The sequence below is a fragment of the Hippopotamus amphibius genome, chromosome 8 (assembly GCF_030028045.1).
Source record: "Hippopotamus amphibius kiboko isolate mHipAmp2 chromosome 8, mHipAmp2.hap2, whole genome shotgun sequence".
Lineage (NCBI taxonomy): Eukaryota > Metazoa > Chordata > Mammalia > Artiodactyla > Hippopotamidae > Hippopotamus > Hippopotamus amphibius.
In genome coordinates this window covers 24594640-24610286 of record NC_080193.1, presented here as the reverse complement: position 1 = coordinate 24610286, position 15647 = coordinate 24594640, and the positions used below count along the sequence as shown (strand labels likewise).

The following is a 15647-nucleotide window of genomic DNA, read 5'->3' as shown; positions in this document are numbered from 1 at the left end:
TTTGTGCAAATCTAAGTAAAATCAAGCTGCGTGTGCCAGTTAACTTTTATTGCCACCTCCTCATAACGCCCATCTTTCAAATTTCTCTCTCACTAAGTTAAAAGATGTGAAACGCCTGCTTGGAGGTACGGGGATGGGGCTGTGCCGCTGTGATAGGATAAGCCTCCAACTTTCCCAAATGCCGACCCAGAGCCAGACTTCCCACATCACAGCTGAAGGCTGTGCTTCCATTTGTGCTCCATTCTTTTTGTTTTATGGGATTTTTGCCCTTCTCTGCCCTCCTCCAATGGGGTGCTCAAAGCTTCACCTATGATGCTTTCATTCAGAGAGGAAGCAGTGGATGCATCTGACACCACATTTATTCTATTCCAACCTTGTTCATTGAGTTTAACATCAGTGGGATCATTTCAAAACCATATATTAAAATGATCTCTAGGGCTTCCCTGGGGGCGCAGTGGTTGAGAATCTGCCTGCCAATGCAGGGCCACGGTTTGAGCTAGTCCAGGATGATCCCACATGTCGTAGAGCAACTAAGCCCATGCACCACAACTACTGAGCCTGTGCGCTAGAGCCCATGAGCCGCAACTACTGAGCCGACATGCCAAAACTACTGAAGCCTGCACGCTCAGACCCTGTGCTCCACAACAAGAGAAGCCACCACAATGAGAAGCCCGAGCACTGCGATGAAGAGTAGACCCCACTTTCCACAACTGGAGAAAGCACATTCTTCGCAATGAAGACCAAATGCAGCCAAAAATAAAATTAAATAAGTAAATAAATAATTTTTTTTAAAAATATTCTCCAAAAGCCACAGTAATGCTGAAGGTCCAAAAATTGTTTTCTTCTCGTTAAGGGACAATAGGCAATTTCACTTATTTCAGCCTAAGCCCTGTGAAAACTGATAAGGAATGGGCAATTAGCTTCCAGGCTGCTTCTCCTTGGGGCTCAGTCATTGTACTAGTTTCCTGGGGCAGCTCTAGCAAAGTACCACAAATATGGTGGCTTAAAACTACAGAGAATTACGTGGAAACAACCTAAATGTCCATCAACAGATGAATGGATAAAGAAGATATGGTAGATATGTGTTTGTTGGCCATCTATATATCTTCTTTGGAGAAATGTCTATTTAGGTCTTCCGCCCATTTGTGGATTGGGTTATTTGCTTTTTTGGTATGAAGCTGCATGAGCTGCTTGTATATTTTGGAGATTAATCCTTTGTCCATTGCTTCATTGGCAAGTATTTTCTCCCATTCTTAGGGTTGCCTTCTTGTCTTGTTTATGGTTTCTTTTGCTGTGCAAAAGCTTTTAAGTTTCATTAAGTCCCATTTGTTTATTCTTGATTTTATTTCCATGATTCTAGAAGGTGGGTCAAAAAGGATGCTGCTTTGATGTATGTCATACAGTGTTCTGCCTATGTTTTCCTCCAGGAGTTTTATAGTGTCTGGCCTTACATTGAGGTCTTTAATCCATTTTGAGTTTATTTTTGTGTATAGTGTTAGGAAGTGTTCTAATTTCATTTTTTTACATGTTGCTGTCCAATTTTCCCAGCACCATTTATTGAAGAGGCTGTCTTTTTTCCATTGCATATTCTTGCCTCCTTTGTCAAAGATAAGGTGCCCATATGTGTTTGGGCTTACCTCTGAGTTCCCTATTCTTTTCCATTGATCTTCCTTTCTATTTTTGTGCCAGTACCATACTGTCTTGATCACTGTTGCCTTGTAGTATAGTTTGAAGTCAGGAAGCCTGATTCCACCAACTCCATTTTTCCTTCTCAAGATTGCTTTGGCTATTCAGGGTCTTTTGCATTTCCATACAAATCGTAAGATTTCTTGCTCTAGTTCTGTGAAAAATGCCATTGGTGATTTGATCGGGATTGCATTGAATCTGTAAATTACTTTGGGTAGTACAGTCATTTTCACTATGTTGATTCTTCCAATCCAAGAACATGGTATGTCCCTCCATCTGTTTGTGTTGTCTTTGATTTCTTTCATCAATGTCTTAAAGTTTTCTGCATACAGATCTTTTGCCTCCTTAGGCAGGTTTATTCCTAGGTACTTTATTCTTTTTGTTGCAATGGTAAATGGGAGAGTTTCCTTAATTTCTCTTTCTGCTCTTCCGTTGTTAATGTATAGGAATGCAAGAGATTTCTATGCATTAATTTTGTATCCTGCTACTTTACTGAATTCATCAATTAGTGCTAGCAGTTTTCTGGTAGAATCTTTAGGGTTTTCTATGTATAATATCATGTTATCTATAAAGAGTGACAATTTTACTTCTTCTTTTCCAAATTGGATTCCTTTGATTTCTTTTTCTTCTCTGATTGCTGTGGCTAAAACTTCCAAAACTATGTTGAATAATAATGGTACGAGTGGAAACCTTTGTCTTGTTCCTGTTCTTAGAGGGAATTCTTCCAGTTTTTCCCAATTTAGAATGATGTTGGTTTTTGGCTTCTCATATATGGCTTTTATTATTTTGAGGTAATTTCCTTCTATGCCCGTTTTCTGGAGAGCTTTTATCATAAATTGATGTTGAATTTTGTCAAAAGCTTCTTCTGCATCTATTGAGATGATCATATGGTTTTTATCCTTCAATTTGTTGATATGATGTATCACGTTGATTGATTTGCGTATATTGAAGAATCCTTGCATCCCAGGGATAAACCCCACTTGATCATGGTGTATGATTTTTTTAATGTGCTGTTGGAGTCTGTTAGCTAGTATTTTGTTGAGGATTTTTGCATCGATATTCATCAGTGATATTGGCCTATAATTTTCTTTTTTTGTGACATCTTTGCCTGGTTTTGGTATCAGGGTGATGGCGGCCTCATAGAATGAGTTTGGGAGTGTTCCTCCTTCTGTTATATTTTGGAAGAGTTTGAGAAGGATAGGTGTTAGCTCTTCTCGAAATGTTTGATAGAATTTGCTTGTGAATCCATCTGGCCCTGGGCTTTTGTTTGTTGAGAGATTTTTAATCACTGCCTCAATTTCTGTACTTGTGATTGGTCTGTTCATATTTTCTATTTCTTCCTGGTTCAGTCTTGGAAGATTGTATTTTTCTAAGAATGTATCCATTTCTTCCAGGTTATCCAATTGATTGGCATATAGTTGCTTGTAGTAGTCTCTCATGATCTTTTGTATTTCTGTGGTGTCCATTGTTACTTCTTTTTCATTTCTAATTCTGTTGATTTGCATCTTCTCCCTTTTTTTCTTGATGAGTCTGGCTAATGGTTAACAATTTTGTTAATCTTCTCAAAGAACCAGCTTTTAGTTTTATTAATTTTTGCTATTGCTTCCTTCATTTCTTTTTCATTTATTTCTGCTCTGATCTTTAAGATTTCTTTCATTCTGCTTGCTTTGGGGTTTCTTTGTTCTTCTTTTTCTAATTGTTTTAGGTGTAAGCTTAGGTTGTTTATTCAATATTTTTCTTGTTTCTTAAGGTGGGACTATATTGCTATAAACTTCCCTCTTAGAACTGCTTTTGCTGCACCCCATAGGATTTGGGCTGTTGTGTCTTCATTGTTGTTTGTTTGTAGATTTTTTTTATTTCCTCTTTGATTTCTTTAATGATTTCTTGGTTGTTTAATAGTGAATTGTTTAGCCTCCATGTGTTTGTATTTTTTGCAGTTTTTTCCTGTAATTGATATCTAGTCTCATGGTGTTGTGGTCTGAGAAGATGCTTGATATGATTTCAATTTTCTTGAACTGGCCGAGGTTTGATTTATGACCCAAGATGTGATCTATCCTGGAAAATTTTCCTTGTGCAGTTGAGAAGAAAGTGTATTCTGTCGTTTTTGGATGAAATGTCCTATAAATATCAATTAAGTCGAGATGGTCTAATGTGTCATTTAAAGCTTGTGTGTCTTTATTTATTTTCTGTTTGGATGATCTGTCCACTGATGTAAGTGGGGTGTTCAAGTCTCCCACTATTATTGTGTTACTGTCGATGTCCCCTTTTATAGCTGTTAGCATTTGCCTTATGTATTGAGGTGTTCCTATGTTGGGTGCATAGATGTTTACCATTGTGATATGTTCTTCTTGGATGGATCCCTTGATCATTATGTAGTGACCTTCCTTGTCTCTTGTAATAGTCTTTACTTTAAGCTCTAATTTGTCTGATATGAGTATTGCTACTCCAGCTTTCTTTTGACTTCCATTTGCATGGAATATCTTTTTCCATCCCTTGACTTTCAGTCTATATGTATCCCTTGGTCTGAAGTGGGTTTCTTGTAGGCAGCATATAGAAGGGTCTTGTTTTTGTATCCATTCAGCCAGTCTGTGTCTTTTGGTTGGAGCATTTAATCCATTTACATTTAAGGTGATTATTGACATGTGTGTTCCAATTACCATTTTCTGAATTGTTTTGGGTTTGTATTTGTAGGTGTTTTCCTTTTCTTGTGTTTCCTACTTAGAGAAGTTCCTTTAACACTTGTTGTAAGGCTGGTTTGGTGGTGCTGAATTCTCTTGACTTTTGCTTATCTGGAAAGCTTTTGATTTCTCCGTTGAATCTGAATGAGATTCTTGCTGGGTAGAGTATTCTTGGCTGTAGGTTTTTCTCTTTCAGGACTTTCAGTATATCCTGCCATTCCCTTCTGGCCTGCAGAGTTTCTGTGGAAAGGTCAGCTGTTATCCTTATGGGTTCTCCCTTATATGTTATTTGTTGCTTTTCTCTTGCTGCTTTTAATATTTTTTTCTTTGTGTTTAATTGTTGTTAGTTTGATTAATATGTGTCTCGGTGTATTTCTCCTTGGGTTTATTCTGTATGGGACTCTCTGTACTTCTTGGACTTGGTCAAATATTTCCTTTCCCATGTTGGGGAAGTTTTCCACTATAACCTCTTCAAATATTTTCTCAGACCCTTTCTTTTTTTCTTCTTCTTCTTCTGGGATGCCTATGATTCAAATGTTGGTAGGCTTAATTTTATCAGTGAGGTCTCTGAGACTGTCTTCTATTCTTTTTATTCTTTTTTCTTTTTCCTGCTCTGCGGCAGTTATTTCCCCCATTCTATCTTCCAATTCACGTATTCGTCCTTCTGCCTCAGTCATTCTGCTGGTTATACCATCTAGAGTATTTTTAATTTCAGTTATTTTGTTATCCATTTCTGTTTGTTTTTTCTTTAGTTCTTCTGAGTTCTTATGAACTGTTTCTTGTACTTTCTCTATTTTGTTATTGAGATTTTGTATCATTTTTACTATCATTACTCTGAATTGTTTTTCAAGCATTTTTCCTATTTCCTATTCATTTGTTTGGTCTTGTGGGGTTTTTTTCTGCTCCTTTGACTGCATAATGTTTCTTTGTTTCCTCATGGTAGTCCAAACTTCTGGGGTTGCTTGTCCTGGTGATAAAGGGGTTTATAGAAGACTATCCAAGCCCCAGACTGATGTCCGAGTGTTGGGTTAAACAAATACTAAGTCTAGGAAACACATACATGTATAAGACACACAATTACTGAATCCATTAGGACATAAGGCTCTGGAAAGGCCTGACAGAAGAACCCCAGTGTGCTATCAGATATTCAAAGAGAAACCCAACAGAAATTGAAAACCAAAACAGAACAAAACAGAAACAAAAGCAAAAACAAACAAACAAACAAATAACACCTTACACTTGCAAACACACATCCAGGGAGATACTGAAAGCTAGGATCAAATATAAAAAAGAGCTAGAGTACCACCAGACAGAATGGAAATTCTCAGAATGAAATTAGACAATTGTACTAAGAACTAAGATAAAGACAAAAACCTAATATTAAATACCAAGGCAGTGTGTCATCTGAAGAATAGAGCAAGGAGTCTGAGCAGATCAGTAGTGTTGCTTTTATGCTAAGATAAAATAAACTAAAATTGGATGGAAGACAGGGGAACAGAAGAAAGTAGTGTGCCTGGAAATACGTAAATAAAAAGAAGGGAATAGAAATGTATAAAGCATAGAGATGAAAGGATGGTAGGAGAGCTGTATAGTCTATACTACCAAAAACTTAGCTAAAAATAGAAGTATATAAAAAGGCTAAAAAGAAAAATACAATAAAAAATAGAATAAAAAGAAAAATGTGTTATAAAACTTGTAGATCCCTTAGGACTAAGATTGTAATCAAAAAAAAAAAACAAAAAGCAAAAAACTGGAACTGATCCCAGAATGGACTAGTTCAATAGAATTGATACTAATATTTCTGCTTCCTTAGAGTCTCAGCTGTAAGTGTCCTTCTACTCGCCTGGAGTTTTTTTGTATTATTCTGTGACCAGCAGAGCTTCCTTTATTGTTTGTCTGTAAGCGTTGGTGTGTGGGGAGAGAAAGGGTACAATAGTGGCTCCTTCCCCTGGGAGTGAGTGAGCAGTGGTGCTCTGTAGTTTCAGTTGGGCTTGGAGGTGCCTGTTGCAGAGGGGCGCCAGTGGCTCAGGTGTAAACAGAATGTCTCAGATTTGGGCCTTTCCCCAGGCTTCTTTCTTCTCGGCAGCCTCCCTGCTGCTGGCGTTCCAAGGGGTTTTAAGCTAGCCCGGCCCAAGGGACTGAGGGTCCCTGTTATCCATGAGTGCCATAGGTGGCCCACAGGGGTCCCTCCACTGCCCACTGCAGGCACCAAAAAAGAGAGAGAGGCTGTGCCTGCAGCTCCTCCCCCCTGCCTGTGAGCCTGCAGCATCCAGCTGCCATCATGGCTGGGCAGCTCTCAGGGGCAGGCACTCCTCTCTGCAGACCTCTTCCCTCCTGTCCTCTCTGTCCGTCACCTTACTGGCAACAATTTTTCTCACCCCGAACCAGCTCTCTGGTTCCCACCCTCCCACTCCTGGACCCTCTGTTCAGCTGTGAATTGATGTCTCAGTCTGGGAATGCTGAGCTGTAGTGCAGACCCTCTGTGTGTTTCTCACTCCCTCCCATCTGCCACAGCTCAGCCGCTTCACCCTCTTTCAGCCGTCATAGATGCCTCCCTACAGGTTATGTCGGGATCCTTGCAGTCCTTTCTGGTGTCTGAGGTCATCTGCTGGTGTTAAGTTGGTTCTCTGTGGGATTTGTTGCATCTTTTGGTGCATGCCCAATGCATCTGTGGGGAGGGATGCATTCCACATCCCTCTACTTCACTGCCATCTTTTCCGATCAGGGCTGGCATCTTTGATGCTGCACCCCTCCCATCTCTGCCTCCTTCCTCCTCACAGGACCATCTTCCCTGTGCCTCTGACTGTGTTTTCTCTTCCTATGAGGACACCTGTCACTGGATTAAGGCCCACTCAAACCCAGCATGACTAATTTGTATCTGCAAAGACTATGTTCAAATAAGTTCATATTCTGAGGTTCTGAGTGGACAGGAATTGTGGGGGACACTATTCACTCCACTACAGTCGTCATGCAGCTTTGGGTACTTATCAGACACTCAGAACTTCCTAGGCACCAGGCAGTGCTGTAAACACTCTGCAATTATTAACCCACCTAAACCTGGGGCAAACGCAAGAGGTGGGCACTGTTATCCTCATTTTATAGTTGAGAAAACTTAGGCACCAAGAGATACATAAGTTGGACTCCCCTGGTTGTCCAGTGGTTAAGACTCTGCATTTCCACTGCTCAGGGTGTGGGTTTGAAGCCTGGTTGGGGAAGTAAGATCCCACATGCCACGTAGTGCAGCCAAAAAGTAAAGATAAATAAACAAACGAAGTATATTTAATGAAAGATTACCAAAAAAAAGCTACATAAGTTGCCTGAGGTCACCCAGTGAATCGTGTCGAGTGGAATTTGAAACCAATGATCCCATATGAGCTTCTCTGCTCTTAACCACTGTACTACACTGAACCATGTGGCTCTTAACAGCAAACTCCAACTTTGGGGCTACAAGAGACAACCCCAAGTCCAGCATCATCTGTACACAGTGGGCAGGAAGAAGGGGAAATGCAAAACAAACTTTAGAATCTGCATTTTTTTAAAAACACACTTCCCTGGAAGCATCACCCAGTGACTGCCACTTATAGCTCATGGACCAGAACTATGTCACAGTTTAAGGGCAGCCAAAAAGATGCAATAAGTTTAGCTGGGCATTTTACAGCCTAAAATGAAGTTAGCATTTTGTTAGGTAGGCAGGAAGGCAGAATGAACATTGGATGAGCTCCAAACTGTCTCTAACACACAAATCCATCTCTTGACGTGCTTGTTTTTTTTTTTTTTGTTTGTTTGTTTTTTTGTTTTTATTGAATATAGTTGGTTTACGAGGTTGTGGTAGTTTCAGGTGTACAGCAAAGTGATTCAGTTATACATACATATTCTTTTTTAGATTCTTTTCCATTATAGGTTATTACAAGATATTGAGTATAGTTCCTGTGTTTTACAGTAGGTCTTTTGGTTATCTATTTTATATATAGTAGTGTGTCTCTATTAATCCCAAACTCCTAATTTAGCCCTCTCTCCTTTTTTCCCCTTTGGTAACCATAAGTTTTTTCTCTGTCTGTGAGTCTATTTCTGTTTTTGATGTGTTCTAGAAGGTCCCCCTTTTCATGTAATGTTTCCCTGTACCCATTATCTTCTTCTCCTCTGTTTTAAAATTAATATTCAAGAATACATGTGAATAAATGACTGTGCTCATATACAAAGAGAAAATCAGAATCCAAGAAGCAGGAGAACATTTTTAAAATACAAACAAACACTCTGATGTTGGTTCCAATCCATCAGACCTCTGTATGACAAATTACTTCACACTTAAGTCAGAGCAGACTGTCAGTGCTGTATGTGTTTCCCTTACACCCTTCCACAGTGCTCCAGACCTAGTGTCACTGTCTGCCAGGAGCTTTCACTGAGACTGTCGAAGGCTGCATGCCTGCACACACAGCAAGCTGGAGGTATAAATACCCCAGCTCCCTCACCCCTCCGTGGTATTATTTTTAGGTGTGTATTTTAGATAACTTCCCCACAGAGAAATATATGATAATACATTTCAACCTATTGAAATATAAAATACATGGTATATTTCATAATAGAGATCAACCCCTTCAGGACTAAGCTCCGGCCCCCCACTGTGGTCACTGGCAGGACACACACTCTCACTGGCTGCGTTTTCTTCCCTGTACCACTTCCACACTCCCTTCCTGAAGTTTCCCAAACCTCCCAAACAAATGGCCCTTGAAGCCTCTTCCCAGCATCTATTTCTAGGGGCTTTCCAAACTGAGATGCGGGTCATCATTTCTCCAGCAAAATGAGGACAGTTATTGTTTCCTTACAATAGAGGATAATGAGTTAGGTTCCAAGAAAAGGATCTGTGACCTCACTCACGAGGTTGTCCCTTTTCCTGGCACCAGAGTCAGCTTCTCTTCCCCTTTTATGCCCCTTTCTAGCCTCTGGTGACCCTGAAATTCTGCAGCTGTGTGGTCAGTTTCCCAGGAAGGACTTACTGCAAAAACAGGATGTCCAGGTGGCAGAAGGCAAGCATGCAGCTACCAGTAAGAACTAAGACAGAGCTTTCTCAAGAGATGCTGCTTTTTTCCTAGGCTCAGGGGCTCTGATAAGGTGAATGCATGGCAATAAAGCAGCCAAAGCTTTAAGGGTTTTATGGGATCACGTCTCAGCCCAAGCCAGGGCTCTATAGGCACTTTCACCACCATCCTCTTGCCTAGAGACTTTTGTGAGCCATCCACACATCATTCAACTTCTGGAGAAAGCAAGCAATGCACAAAAGGAGGTTCTTTTTATCTTTTTTCCATCATTTTTAAAAAAAAAATAAATTTATTTATTTGGCTGCATTGGGTCTTCATTGCTGCATGCAGGATTTCTCTAGTTGCGGAGAGCAGAGTTTACTCTTTGTTGCCGTGTGTGGGCTTCTCATTGCAGTGGTTTCTCTTGTGGAGCACGGGTTCTAGGTGTGCAGGCTTCAGTAGTTGTGGCACACAGGCTTAGTTGCTCTGCGGCATGTGGGATCTTCCCGGACCAGGGCGCAAACTCATGTTCCCTGCATTAGCAGGCAGATTCTTAACCACTGTGCCACCAGGGAAGTCCTTCTTTTTTCACCTTTAATTTACTTTTAATTTAATTTTATTTTTTGCTCTACGCAGCACTTTACTAATGCAAGTTAAAGAAACAAACAATGAATTCAAACAAAACACGGCAACAACTTAAAAAAACACAGTAGGGAATATATTGGTTTGTATAACCATGAAGTCCATAGATTATTGAAGTCCATGGATTATTGGGTGGATTTGATCTAGGTTTCTTTTTTTTAATTTTATTTTATATTGAACTATAGTTAATTAACAATGTTGGGTTAGTTTCAGGTGTACAGCAAAGTGATTCACACATATATATATATACACACACATATATATATATTCTTTTTCATATTATTTTCTCATTTAGGTGATTATTAAATATTGAGCAGAATTAAGAGAAGGTGGTTGATGTCAGAGAATTATACAGAGAAGGCAGGGAAATACCAAACCTGAAATCTCAGTCCCTAATCCCCACCAAGATCCTGCAGGCAGAATGATGCGTTCTGTTTCGAGGCCAAGGAAACACCCCAGATGTGCAGGCTCACAGCTGCTCATTGGTTACCCCAGAGTCCTTTGTCAGAATGGTGACCTGACTGCCAATGCGTTAAAGGTCTTCTGAGTTTCATTGTTGGAGCAGACATGCTCTTTACTTTCCCACCACTGATGTGCAAGATTGTTTTCTTTGAAACTGGTGTAGTAATACTGCTCCTCTAGTCTGTTTTTTTCCCTTTGAGGTGGGCCAATTTGGGCCCGAGAGTTAAAATGCATTTTTCCACTTCTTCCCAAAGTGAGAATAGTTCCTTTTGATCTCTACCCTTTAGAGTAGAAAAATACTCCTGGCCTTTTTCCTCCCCAGAGGCAGCAGGAAGTAGCACCACATTCTGACTGGGCTCCTTTATTCTTTTACTATGTTTGTACCCAAAATAAAATCAAATCCAGCTGGGAACCAGAGGGGAAAAAAGGGGAGAAAAGAAAAGTGCTTAAGCAGTGGGGCATTTGGAGGCCTATGCATATTCAGACCGTTTGAGGCATGGTCTTTGAAATTTAAGAACATTACAAACTGTAGTCTTGTCTTTTAGAATTAAAATAAAGAAGATATATATATATATATAAATATAATATATACACACACACACATATATATATATATATATATATATATATAAAATCATTTCCAAAGGCTAAACCAAATGAGCTAAGTATAAAATGAACCAAGTCCTATAAAGGAAAAGTAAGATCTTATATAAGAAATAGAAAGTTAACATAAGGAAAATGGTTATGTAATTTTAAGATGATAAACTTCTACGTCTTCTTCTGGCATGCAGCTAAACAGGCATTTGTGATTTCACATGAAAACCAAATTAACAAGAATCTTTGCAAGCCTGTCTCTAAGAGATGTAAAACCCTCCCTAACCAGCTCCTAGCGCCTGTCCAGATGTTTTTTTGATGCTGTACCAAGGCTAGGCCTGTCAAGTCCAGACGGACAGAAGAAACTCAGTGTGCTGGCCGACACAGCACCTCTTTGGAATACGACAGATGTGATGAATGGGGATTGAACTGAGAATGCCATGGGCTAGAATTTGGAAGTCTTGTTAAACAGAGATTTCAGTTACAAGGGGACTTTGATCTTCATGTGATTAGAAGAGACAATCCCTGCAGAGAAGAATGAGATTTCTGCTTCTTGGGGCTCAATGTTCTCCATCTGAGAAATGGGCTCATATGGTCTCCCAGGACTGTGCCAATTCACAGACCACAAGAGTATAAGAGTAACCAAAGAAGGCATGAGCACATTGGGGAGAGGTGCAGAGTAAGGATTATTATTTCTCAGTGTCTGGGAAAAGTCACCTGAGGTACCCGGTGCCAAGAAGAAAGGAGTCATGCAGACAGATATCATATGATATCAGTTATGTGTGGAATTTAAAAAATGATACAAATGAACTTATCTACAAAACGGAAATAGACTCACAGACATAGAAAACAAACTATGATTATCTTCTCTATGAAAAGGGAAGACAGGGGAGGGGTAAGTTAGGAGTTTGGGTTTAAAAGATACATACTACTATATATAAAAGAGATAAACAAGAAGGACCTACTGTACAGCACAGGGACCTATATTCAATATCTTGTAATAACTGATAATGGAAAAGAATCTGAGGGACTTCCCTCATGGTGCAGTGGTTAAGAAACTGCCTGCCATTGTAGGGGACACGGGTTCAAGCCCTGGTGCAGGAAGATCCCACATGCCATGGAGCAACAAAGCCCATGCGCCACAACTACAGAGCCTGCACTCAAGAGCCCATGAGCCACAACTACTGAGCCCATGTGCCACAATGACTGAAGCCCATGCACCTAGAGCCTGTGCTCCACAACAAGAGGAGCCACCACAATGAGAAGCCCACGCACCACAACGAAGAGTAGCCCCTGCTAGTTGCAACTAGAGAAAGGTCACATGCAGCAACGAAGACCCAACGCAGCCAATAAATAAAAATAAATAAATAAATAAATAAATAAATAAATTTTAAAAAGAAAGAAATGAATCTGAACAAGAATAAATAAATATGTATACATATATATATGTAACTGAATCACTTTGCTGTACACCTGAAACCAACACAACACTGTAAATCAACTATACTTCAATAAAAATACAAATACAAATACAAATACAAATGGAAAAAGAAGGTACTCACACACAGAGGCCTGAGATGCATGCAGAGCAAGGCGATGATGATGCTGACGTGGGTTCCAGTTCCTTCCCTGCTGGGCCCTTCTCCATGCCTTCCACTGGCTCTGGGTGAGGTTCTGGTGAGCAGAAAGCAGATGCAGCCTGTGGAACTTACCGTCTAGAAGAGGGGTGAAAGGATTGAACAGCTATAACAGTAAAATGGCAATGATGTCAGGAGCCCTGAAGGAGAGACTGTGCCTTTCTTTCCTGGGCTCTGAAGGACTGTCATGTTCTTGGCTCCGCAAGCAAATGACCGAGGCGAGCAGGGACATCCCCAAAGACATGTGTTGAACTGAGTTCTGGAGGAATGTTAAGTAGGGAAAATGCGTGTGTGTGTGTGTATTGTCCGTGCATGTGTCACATTGATGGGGCTCTGGCAGTGTCACTGGGGCCATCATAGCATTTCCAACAAGCAGAGAAAATTGACAGGAAGTGAAAGAAGCCTGAGCCACAGCCTACAGAGTGAGGGTCTCTCACAGCCTCTGCGTTCCCCCTGCATTCTTACTAATCTAGGCAACTTGCTCCTCTGGCCAGCAGTTGACTGCTTACGTTGGAATCTTTTTTTGTGAATTTACACCAGTTGGAATGGTGAACACGTGGACTCAGGAGCTGAACATCCTGGGTTCAAATCCCACCCTCACTGCATCCTAGCTGTGTGAACTCGGGCAAGTGACAAAACCTCTCTTTGCCATCTACAAAATAGAGTGAATAGGAATGTGCGCAGGGATGCTGTGAGAATTCATAGGCCCATATCTGTAAAGTGCTTAGGACAGGTCCTGACACATGGTGAGGTTCCTCCACCCCCACATATGACACCCCTTCCCCATCATACTCTTCATGGGGAAGTCTGGGTGATGGCGGAAACTTACCTCTTGGTGACCTCTCCACCGGTGCCCATCACCAGGCTTTCTGAGACTGAGCGGGGGTGGGGAGGCGGTCTGCACACCAGCAGGGATGTGACGGCAGGATGTGTTTGGTCTTCCAGGAGGCAGAAATCCTGAACACAGCCATCCTCACTGGGAAGACGGTGGCTGTGCCGGTGAGGGTGGTCTCTGTGGAGGAGGACGGCGCAGTGACGGATCTGCTCAAGTCTGTGGAGTGCCGATCATCCGATGAAGACGTCATTAAGGCAAGTTGACATCTTCCGGTGTCGCAGAAATCCACTGTCGTTTCAGCATGTGTTCATCGACTGGCTGGGACAACAGGGTCCCCCCATCCCACTCTGGTTATCCTGCTGCTTGTATTCCCTGCCCAGGAATAGAACAGGATGGGAACTGCTCGCGGGGTGGGGCGGGGGGGGGGCGGTGCGGGGGAGAGTCCTGATCTGTGATGCTCCTGACCTTCTGCATTTCCAAATGCTTGTGGCCTCTTTCCCGCCTCCTAGGGAGGTTGAGGAGGGATGAGGGACCACCATCCTAATAGAGGTTACTGTCCCCCCACCGCCTGGCTGGGAAGGGAAGGGAAGGAGGTGTCAGAAGCTACACTGACAAGTATGCAGCCACGCTCTGAGACGATTCCGGTGTACAAAGCGTTTGTGGGAAATCAGTGGGGGTATAAAATATACAGTTACACTCAGCTTTGATTCACAACCGTTCTCCACTTGCCTGGCCAACCCGCAAAGTTCTCTGCCACTTAGGGAGCTCTTACCGTGCTTCATTTAAATGCTGAAGACTCCTTCCTTCCTTCTGGGTTCTTCTTTCTTGTCTTAAATTGAATGCAAAAGTGATCTAAAACAAAGGCCCTCTGGGGGATGTATTGGGGGGGAGGGGAGTGGACTCTGAGTTTGCTGTGCCAGGCGGATTGTAGCACGATGCCAGGCGGCTTGTAGCATGATGCCAGTCGGCTTGTAGCACGATGCCAGTAGGCAGGGGAAAAGGGCTTGTCATGCCGCCACCACCCACCCTGGAGGCAAAGGCATCCCAGCACCTCCTCTGAGCCAGCCTCCCAGCAAACACCCCAGGCTGGCGACGGGCGCACACGGGGGAGGGGAGGACTCCCATCTTTGTGGTTCCTGGGTTAGTCAGAGCCCACCAGCCTTCCTGCCTGGTCTGCACAGGGACCGCGGGACCTCTCTGCCCCTACATGAACCACTGGGTGAGTTTCCACCCGCGAGAAGGCAGTAGACAAACACAGATTGAATCGCCGCTAAGCACTGGGTTCCGTTTCAGATGTTGGGACCACAAATTAGAGGCACGTCCCTGTCCTTAGTTGCTCAGAGAGAAGGCAGAGATGTGAAGAAACAACGGAGCCGTGTGACACATTACATAACACCCCGCCGCCTGCCTATTCCAGAAGCCCCTTCACATCAGTACATGGCACCTCCATCCTTCCAGCGTCTCAGAGCAGTACCTCAGCACATCCTGGATTTCTCGTTCTCTCTCTCCCGGCATCCAGTCCTTCAGCAAATCCTGCTGGCAGTGCTTTCTAAACACACCCGGGAGCCAACCCTTCCCCACCATGTCCTGCCACCACCCCAGCCTAAGCCACCGTAACTCTCCTTGGTCAAAGCAATGACCTTCTCGTTGGTTTCCCAGTGGCCACCTTGGCCACATGCAGCAGCCAGGATGATCTAGGTGTGAACCTGGTGATGTCAATCCTCAGCTCAGAACCATCCACTGGCTTCCTTCTGTCTCAAAGGAAAAGCCAAAGTGTTTACAAGGACAGGGGAAATACAGCCCACCCGGCCTCGCTTGCCTCAACTCTGACTTCACTCTTGTCATGTTTCCTCTTGCCACCTCTGTTCCAGCCACCCTGGAGACTTTGCTTTTCCTCTAGCTGTTCAGACAGGCTCTCTCCTCCCCCATCTTCTTTTTTTAAAATTAATTTTTATTGGCGTATACTTGCTTTACAATGTTGTGTTAGCTTCTACTGCACAGCAAAACGAATCAGCCATACATGTACGTATATCCCCTCCCTTTTAGATTTCTTTCACATTTAGGACATCACAGTGCATTAAGTAGAGTTCCCTGTGCT

At 42.3% G+C, this 15647-nt stretch overlaps 1 protein-coding gene across 1 annotated transcript in view; it reads left to right on the top strand.

Moving 5' to 3' along the window:
* The window catches only part of TMEM132D (transmembrane protein 132D), an 807498-nt gene that overhangs the window by 644861 nt on the left and 146990 nt on the right, over positions 1–15647 (top strand). Inside the window, exon 5 of the mRNA XM_057747245.1 lies at positions 13660–13803. Coding sequence (XP_057603228.1) covers positions 13660–13803 — 144 coding nt within the window. The remainder of the gene's footprint in view (positions 1–13659; positions 13804–15647) is intronic.